The 9,673-nt window shown below is 56.4% G+C and overlaps 1 protein-coding gene across 1 annotated transcript; it reads right to left on the minus strand.

Annotated features, from left to right (window-relative positions):
• Positions 1 to 3,751: 3,751 nt before the first annotated feature.
• On the minus strand, positions 3,752 to 7,018 carry LOC119109386 (uncharacterized). The gene is made up of 5 exons (XM_037233000.1): positions 6,686 to 7,018; positions 6,303 to 6,446; positions 4,412 to 6,253; positions 4,280 to 4,355; positions 3,752 to 3,930 (listed from the first exon to the last, which is right to left on the minus strand). Exons 1-5 carry the CDS (start codon positions 7,016 to 7,018, stop codon positions 3,752 to 3,754), a joined length of 2,574 nt encoding a protein of 857 aa, XP_037088895.1.
• Positions 7,019 to 9,673: the final 2,655 nt, after the last annotated feature.

A 9,673-nucleotide genomic window follows, 5' to 3' on the forward strand; every position in this document is an offset into this window, starting at 1 on the left:
CTCTACCGCCCTTGCGAGCCCAGATACAGTGTCCTAGAATTGCCGACTTTGGGTGTCAAGCAACACCCTATGAGGAGGAATTTTGCACTCCTTTTCCCCATATTTTGTGAAGTTTTCACCCCTGCCTAACATTGTCTAATCGCACATGCCAAACCCCTATTTCCCTTTCTGAGGTTTTCAGATTTCCTCCATAACCGAGCTCACTTGAAACCACCAAGGGCTATGGCCTGCCTCACCTACATCTGAATCATGTCTATGTATGCACAGAGCAAGGGCGCTCGGTACCTCCAAGCCCAACAACCCCAGCGGGCCCAGCCGCTGGCACGCATTAAGTTTGGTTTGTTCACAAGATGCATCACAATATACACCTGTGCGCAAAATGCAAGGCTTTCACGCATCCCCTATTTTTTTGGTCTGACCACCACGCCACGAAAGCAGAGCCTGGTGCAAACACCAGCAAGGCCTGGTAGAGAATTTTACTCCGTTTTTTCATTTTTCCCGAGGAAACTTGACCACTGAATTGCATCACTCCCGAAATGCAGGAGTGAAAAGTTCAAGAAACCTCTTCTAACTTAAACTTACAAGATGAATTTCACCATTTGAGCACTTGTATTAACAGATTTTCAGTCAAATCAGTCGATTACAAAATTTTGCGAGAAAAGTACCAGTCTTTATATTTATTTACCTACTTTTGTTTTTCTTGGCATCATACGAGTGCAACACCACTTGACTCGTCCATCCTTTTCGATTGCCTTTAGAGGTACCATCTGCTGCTTACAATTTTGATCAATTTCTTTGCAAGATGCTCCCAGTGCAAACTTGTACGTACTTCACACATAAGTTGGATTAATTCTCCAGCCGCCCAAACATGTTTGATATGCGCCCAAGCGTGAACAATTCACAGGGATTGAAGGAGACAATTTGAAGCACGGCTCTCATTTTTACCGCAATTTTTGCCGTCTTAAACCCTCGGTTAACCGTTTTCTTGGTTCATGCCGGTGCTCAACAATGATAAATCTACGCCTTTCGAGTGTCTGACTCACGAGGCTACCTGACAAGGCTATCGCGATGCTGCCATACAGAGCTTTGGGACAGACTTGACGCAGCTAATACAAAAGTGTTTCATGGCAAAATTCTGCCCTCTGGAGATGTTTATCATGCACACCTCTTATTTGTTTCGCATTTTAATCTCGTAGGTTGGTGGGCATGACTGATATTTATATTTGGAGGCGGGAAGGGGGAGTGGGATGACCCTGTCTGCCAGCAGGCCATGCAAAAGGTACTGACTTTTGTTTTTTTTTTGGGGGGGGGGGAGCAGGAAGAAGCCAGTAAGTCTCCTGTGGACCAAGTAGTTGCTTACCTTACCTGCTTTCAACACATGATTGGTAACCAGAGTTAGCCATTTTCTATTGTAATCCATCGAGTTTTGTCGTAAGACAAATTATGATGCCACAAGGCATGCAATGGGCTAATTTTGTTCCGTATGTTTGTAATTTGCCCCAAATTTCTTGAAGTGTTCCCTCATGTCTGCTTTAACCAGATGTTTTGTATAGTTGTCTTGGTTTGCTGACCGGCAAATGACTGTACTGTATACATGCACTATATTTTTAGCACAGGTATACTCCAACCTGCATAGCAATTATAGTATGAGTAAAATATTAGTATGTAACAAATAGACCATCCAATTTAAAATATGAAGCCAACATATTACACTTCGTCATTAAATATGAATAAGCAAGCCCAAATGGATGCATTTGCTGCAGCTGAAAAGGCAAGCAGCGATACTGGCATGGTCATGTAAAAGTTATGCTAATTTTGGAGAAGAGAGATTGTTTTGTGGAACATACCCGTCATTGCCCTTGACATAAGTTAACCATGATAATCAAAATAAGTTGTTCAAAGTGATTTAAAGTGTGTCGATTTGTATGTTGTCAACTTTGTCTGATGTCGACAAACATGCACAAATGAACTGGTTAAAAATGCAAGTTCAAACCCGCCAAAAACTAGCTTTAGGTATCATGTTGTTATCACAAGTGCTGCTGCCAACAGATAGGTGAGTTGAGATGATGTTCATAAATGGGCTACTCTAAGTTAGGTTAAGTCGGTCAAGTGCATGACAAGTAGCAATAGGAATTGCGCAAGAATCAGAAGCTCACAACTGCTGCTATGTTTATAGTTTCATCTCATCCAGTTAAACAGTTTATACAGGATGAGATGATGTAAGGCCGCTTTAGGTTAGGTATAGGCTACTTTCATGGAAATAAGCATTGACATTTTGTAAGAAACAGTGGCAGAATGTTTGTTTTCCCTGGCCCCATCTTAAAAGAAACCAGAAGTATGTCAATTGTGTGTGACTGGGTGATGGGCTTATGTGTAGGAGTCCAAGGTTTTTTGTTTGAGTGTTTTACGTGTGTTGAATTTTCTTTTGTTATTTCGTTATTGAATTCCTTTGCTTGGTTTTTATTTAAAAGTGCTGCGGAAGGGAATTGAAAAGTGCAGCATCAGATTACTGGTGTTGATGATTCGTCATGCTCATAATACTGCCATGAAATTAATATGCTTTAATACGCGTCCGGTTGGCCGGCTAGACACCCTTTGCTCGGGGGGGGGATCAATTTGCCTCCCCCCTACAGACATGTGCCTGGTTCCTAATATTGGTTCCTGGTTCCTATTGGTTCTTTCGACAAAACAAGACCCTGAATCTTGGCTCTCACTAGTTCTTTCAACAAAACAAGACCACGGATCCTGGTTCTCACTGGTTCTTTCGACAAAACAAAACCCTAGATCTGCCCAGCCGCTTCTTCGTCTGGCCCTGCCTGCTGTTGACTGTCATTGCGAGCGCCACGCTCCCGGGGAACTGCAGGCGTCGGAATAAGAACCCCAGGCCAGAGTCCGGGATAGACTCGATCGGAATCCGCGGCGCAACGACCACGTGGCCGCGGTCTGGACCGGTGATAATCAGGACGTTGGCGGACAAAGCGACCGTCACGCACAGCGAGCCGTTGACCAAGCTGGGTGCGTCGAGATTACGCATGGGGACCGGAGCGCCGGCCTTAAGCCGGATACAATGTGCTGGCATGCCAGAAAGCTCGATGCCGTTACGAATTTTGGTGGCCAGCGGCACCGCGTCAGGGTCGGACATACTGTCTACGCTCCTGTACACGTGCTCCGGCTCCTGCGGACGGTCAATGGCGTGATGTGACAATCGATTCTTTTGACGCCGGCATTGAATACGGTGAGGATGGCCCGCTCTTCGAGCCACTCTGTGCCGCCAATCTTTTGCGACAGGACGGGATAAATCCGGGCCGCCAACTCAGCCAAGGACCACGCCGAGCTGCGCACCGCCGGTAGCAGCTTAACATGGTCCTCTGTGTAGGGGCACCGGGGCACCTGGCCGGACCCCAGCCGGCAGAGAAAACGGGCGTACTCGCCCGCCTCGGCGTCCCCCTGCAGCTGCGCGCTCATATTGGTGCGCAGCGTGAGGCACGTCACGTGCTGCCACAGGGGAGACGACTTGAGGTACGCGTCGACAATGTGGCACTTGCCACCGCCCCCGATGACCGGCAGGATTTGCTGCCAGTCGCCCGTGACAACGGTGAGGAGGCCACCGAACGGCCTCTCCGACTCACGCACGTCGCGCAGCGCCGCGTCGACGGCCTTCACCGCCCGCCGATGCACCATTGCCGCCTCATCTCACACCAGCAGCACGCAGCGTCTGAAGTCGTCGGTGGCCGGTGAGCTGTCGCGCGGGTCACAGGTGAACGCGTCGTACAGGTGGAGTGGGGTGTGGGATGTGAGAGCGACAGTGGGCAATCGTGCCGCCGTCCAGGAGGCTGGTGGCAATGCCGGACGACGCCACGGTGATGGCCTCGCCGCCGGCGCCGGACACAGCCGTCAGCAGCAGGTTCTCCAGGAAGGTCTTGCCAGAACCTGCCGGAGAAAGAAGTGCATCGCACATGTACAAGACATGCTGTTCAATCCGCCATCATGTCCGAATGCCGCACGCAGCCGGGAACGGCGCACTGCGAGCGCACATGGCATGGCGAGTGCTTGCGGTTTGGTGCATCATGCTATCGCAAAATCGAAAACACACATGTCCATACTGCTACAGCATTATAGCAAAGCACGTGTGGCACAGCGCGTTAGTCGCACTTGCACGCCGCGACACAATGCAATGGCTGGCAGCAGGCCAGCGAACGTTGCGAACGTCATTGACGACACAGATTACGTGATGCAATCGCAAAATTTTCCGCTTTTGAAAGTGTGGTTGCCTACTTACCTCCCGGTGCCTGCAGAAACATGGGACCACTGTCGCCCGCGTCAAGCCGCCGCATGACCTCGTTGTAGACGACGCGCTGCTCGTCGGTCAGCAGCGGCGGGCGGCCACGTGCGCACGCTGGCGGCCCAGCGCCTCGCCGCCGTCCTCGGCGATCGGCTGGCTTGGAGTGTCGGCCGGGTGCAGCACGCCGACGTCGGCCAGCACCTGGCCGCTGAGGCGGCGCAGATGCCGACCGATGAGGCGCAGGGTCGCGGCGTAGATGAGCCGCATACCAGGTTCGTGCTCGGTGTCTTGGGTGTCCCCGCCGCTGCCGTCGGCTTCGTCGATGTCTTCGGTGTCGTCGACGCCGCCGCCGCCGCCCGCCCGCGACAGCCGACGGCGCACGTCCTCGGACATGGCGTGCCGGAAGGTGCGCCACAGCCGCAGCAGATCGCAGCTGGCGCGGCCTTCGACTGCGATCACGGCGAACAGCCGCCGCAAATGGCGGGGGAAGGCGACGACGGTCACCTCCTCCATGGCCCGGTGCCAGCGCTGATCGTTTTCCAGCAGGCCGTGTGCCGAGCATGCCCCCCTGAAAGTGGTGCTCACCTGGCCGTCTACCGTGCGCAGCTCTTCGTAGGAGCGCGGCCCACGCACGTTGTGGAGGAGTAGGCGCAGGAAGAACGCCTCCCCGGCGCGCGGGCTGACGGCGTAGACGCGGCCTATGTCTTCAGCGATGAAGATGCCGGCAACGTCCGGGTGCGGCGTGCCTCGGCGGCGCCGACGCCAGCACCGAGCTCCCATCTGCCACGTGTGGTAGCGCGGCACACTGTGGCAGAGCAGAGTCTGGGCAAACTCGTCCTCCGCGCACAGCTTGAAGAAGCCGGTGAGCTTGTTGTCGGCGCCAGCGTCCTCCGCCACTTGACGCGGGCTGTCGCCGGCGCGGAAGCGCAGCGGTTGGTCGTCGCCGCCCAGGTGGACGGGCAGCTGCTGCACTGGCGGCTGGTGCTCGTGGACGGGGTAGCCGAGAAGCCGCCACGTCGCTTCCATGGCGTTCAGGTAGCGGCCCTGCTGGTAGGTGACGATCTCGTCGACCACCTCGTCTCCAGTCGACACCCGGAACATCACCTGGTCTCCGCCCCTAGTGACATACTTGATGACGTACCGTATGCACGTAACGGCGTGGGTGATGATCTCCATGTTGACATGGCCGTCCAGGGCGCGACTGAGGAACGGATTGTAGGGCACAAACCACCGGGAATCGACCTCGACGGCGCCGCCCGGCCGGCCGGAGATCCGCGCCGTGCGTCCTCCGCCACGGGGGCTGCGGCGCCGGTATCGGGGGTATCCCGTGTCGTGCACCTCCGTAATGGACTGGAAGGCCTTCGGGAACCGCTTCTTGCACACTCCGTCCACCATGCACGGCGCCGTCGCACGGAGGGTGCCGCACGGTCCGTGTGCCATCTTGGTGGTGACGGTGGCGTGCAGCTCCGGCTCGGCGTCGGCGTCCGGGATCTCGGCGCGCACAAAGTGATCCAGCTGGTCGGGACGCGGCATGTCCTCCGGCGCCAGCCAGAGCACGACATGCGCGTGCGGCAGGCCCCTCTTCTGCCACTCGATGGTGTAGATGGAGGCGCGCACGCGGCCGAAGACACCACCTTGCCGGAGAGTGGTCATCAGTGCCCGGACATTCTGGCGAAACACCAGCGACACGGCCTCAGGATGGTCTTGAGCGTGCTGTCCGGGGTACTGGCGCTCCAGCGTGGCGGTGATCTCCGGCCGCAGCGGGTTGCAGGTGACGGTGATGAACAGGTCCCCGCCACCGTACTCGCACACGTACGCCATGGCGTCGTTCGGCTTCGACACCATGTAGCGTGCGCCGCCGACAAACGTTGCCGGCAGCACGACGCGCCCGATGGCGGCGCCATGCGCGTCACCAGCATTGATCGCGTCCGCTACGCCGCGCAGGGTCTCGGTGTGCACGGCGTCCTGGTGCTGCCGCAGGTAGCACAGCCGGTCCAACTGCACTGGCGGAGGCGCACACCAGCAGCTGCTGGAAGAGCCGGCGGTCGCGCGGCATGATGCTGAAGTGTCCGGGTCTGTAGCGCAGGTGGAACGCGTGGTACTGCAGCGCCGTCACGCCGAGCTCGCGCTTCATCTCGACCGTCACGCCGAGCTCGCGCTTCATCTCGAACGACCACCCGTGCGTGCCGTGCGGATGCAGCAACACACAATGCAGCGGGTGGTAACTTCGATGGCACTCGTTGATGCGCTCCATCCCGCCGTCACGCCGGTGCAGCACGATGTCGCGCACGCCCCTCGGCTCGTCCGGAATAGTCGGCACCCGCCCCCCCCCCCCCCCCCCCCCCCCCCGGTCTCAGGCAGGTTGGAGCGGCGCTCGTGCTCGCCGGGCGGCCGTCGCTGTGCGCTGATGATGATCTTGATGTCATCGGGGGCGTGCTGCACCAGCTCCATCGTCGAGCGCAGGCCTCGCACGTAGGCGTTGCACTCGTGCAGCATGTCCTGGAGCAGCCGCATGACATTCTGCCGCAAGGTGGTGAAGATGTTGGCACGCGTCTTCAGTTCCTGCTCGAATAAGTACAGCTGCAGGTACTGGGGCTGCGCGCCCTCCACCGGCAACAGGCTGCCGACACGGTGGCACACGCTGTCACGCACCGTGAATGTCGGGTTCCAGCCCGGCTGGTGCACCTCCTTGCAGCCCATGCTGGCCAGCTGGAACGCGCTGTTGTACGCCCGCATGTTGGTGACGGAAGTGCCGGTGGTGTGGCGACTCCAGCTCAAACAGCTGGCACAGGGCTGGGGCCGGCGGCGGGAGGTGCGACGGAGCCACCTTGCCGTCGTGGCAGCAGGCGCCGGACGACTCCTGTCGCCAGCACAGCGCGCCGCAGTGGGCGCAGACGGCCCCCACCTGGCCCAGCTGCATTTCGGGCAGCGCCATAAACGTGCCTCTAGCGTAGTGCAGCGCTGCCATGCGCGCGGCGCGTTGCTGCCACGCCTACTGCCGGCCAGCGATAAGGCGGGCGGCGTTCCGCGCGTTCCGCTCCTGCTGCTACGGCGATGTCTCCTGCTGCCGGCCAGCGGCAAGGCGGACGGCGTTCCGCTCCTGCCGCTCCGGCGATGCCTCCTGTTGCCGGGCAGAGGCTGCACTTGCGGCGTTGATGGAGAGCCGTTTCGTCCGTTCTGGTCCAGCCTCTGAGGCCCTCGCCGCCCTCTTCCTTGCCATTTGCCGAGAGATCCCGACGCCGCTTGGTTCCAGTCACGGGCTGCGGCGGCCGCATCGGCAGCGGGCAGCGCCGGGGCGGTGACGACGGCTTCGGGCTGTGGACCCGTCGCCACAACGCCAGGCTCGCGGACAGGCGCAGGCAGCGGCGGCGTCAGCGACGGTGCAGAGGCGGTGGTGACGGTAGCGGCCGCCGCCGCCGCAGCGGGAGGCTCGCTGGTCGCCACACGGCCGTCGCCTGGAAAGGACCAAATGCAGAGTTAATGCATGTAATATTCATACTGATTGCGCTGGATGGAGTCTTCTTTTGAATCTCACACGCCGAGTATTCATCAGAAAGCAATGGCACATTAACAACAGCATGTGATTGGTCAGCCATTGTGCTGTCAGAACCATGCCATACGAAAGGCCGTGGCCCTGACAGAACATTGCACGGGTTTTCGGTAACATGGCGCCCGCACTCGAAGCAATATATCACACCATATGTACGATCACTGCACGCCATTGAAGCGAGCGAAAATTTACGCAAATAATATCAATAGAAATCCAAATCAAGTTGATCGATCATATGTCATACTAATGATTCCTTAGCTTATCACCGCATGTGATTGATTAATATTGTCATTGCAATTGCTATAGAACACGCCTTGTCTATGGGTACAGGCAGCACCACAGACTGGAGGCACAATCAGCATTATAAAGGGCGCCACTGAAGATGCGTCTGCCGCCTGCCTCGCTAGATGGCACTGGACGTTGTGCGGTGCACGATTTCATCAAGGATTAGTCACTGTCAACTCCGCCATCTGTGCCTGCATAATGCCGTGCGCATGTGTCTTACATGGGGCGCGTGGCGCCTAGTCTATTTATGTAATTCTTGTAATCTGAACACCTGCATTTTGGCGCTACACAGTTGAGAAACAATGGCATTCCTAATTGGGGAACACCTGGCTTAATTCACCCGGATGTTACCAGCTTACCTCCAGCTCTCCCGCAACGTATTTAAAAAACAACGGCATTGCTAATAGATGAACATGAGGCTACTTTCATCCGCATTTTAATAAGCAAAGGTCATGGCCATGACAGAACCTCGCGCGGGTTGTTTCTGACGTGCCATGCCAAGTGGAATCCTTATATTACACTGCGCGCTATGACACATTTTTCTTTTTGGCGGGGGGGGGGGAGGGTGGCTCAGCTGGAAAGCAACGGCATTGCTAATCGGTGAACATCAGTCTTATTTCGCCCGGATCTTATTGACTTACCTCCAGCTTTGCGCTATGCTGTTGAGGAACAAGGGCATTGCTAATCGGTGAACATCAGACTTATCTCGCCCATAGCTTACCTCCAGCCGACGTTGATATGCAGATTGACTCTTGAGGCGTCTGATCCTCGCCGGCTGAGGCATCACAATGCAGCGCTGACTGTTGTACAGCGATCGCTCGCCGGTACCGAAAGGATGCCGTCCGAGCCGCAGCGATCGAGGTGCGCCACATTTCACAACGGAAGCAGAAGATCAGCATGAAGGCGCCGCGATTTTGCACAATAAGACATCACGACTCCGCTCGGGAACATTAACTTCAGCACCACCCAGAATTCACCCCTTCATCACCAAAATACACACCGCGATCACCAACTGAATCACAAAACCAAAACAGCCAATGTAGCACCAGAAAGCCGAGATGTGGCACACAACGTGCAACGTGCAAGCCCGTGGAAGAGAAAAAGCATGTGCCACGTGATACATGTGACCGTACCCTTTCGCACCGTACACCTTTTCGTGCCATTGCCGCGTCGTGGCTGCAACCCATCGCCGTCGAGATTCTAGTGCCAGATAGCATAATCTGTGGGAGTTAAATTACGGCAGCCCATCACGTCATCAGACGCCCGTTCGACCTGGAAGCAAACTCCGGCGCCGGCCAAAACACCGAACAACGCCGTTTCCTCGCGGCGCAAAAAGCCGCTGTGACGCCCATCAATCTGGACTCATTTGCGAGCGACATGTGCAATAATGCAATCAGCAAAGGTGTGGTAAAGAGAGACAATGAGCCGGCCAACACGCCTACGTGGTTTTCAAAGCTAACTCACGCATGGTTTTGACTGGCGGCTTGAATTCGGCTTCGGTCTTTCAAACTAGGCCCGTCGCAACAAAAACCACGCCCGCGCGCGCACGGCGACCG

The sequence above is a fragment of the Pollicipes pollicipes genome, unplaced genomic scaffold (genome assembly GCF_011947565.3).
Source record: "Pollicipes pollicipes isolate AB1234 unplaced genomic scaffold, Ppol_2.1 Scaffold_7231;HRSCAF=8579_pilon_pilon_pilon, whole genome shotgun sequence".
In the NCBI taxonomy this organism is placed as follows: Eukaryota; Metazoa; Arthropoda; class Thecostraca; order Pollicipedomorpha; family Pollicipedidae; genus Pollicipes; species Pollicipes pollicipes.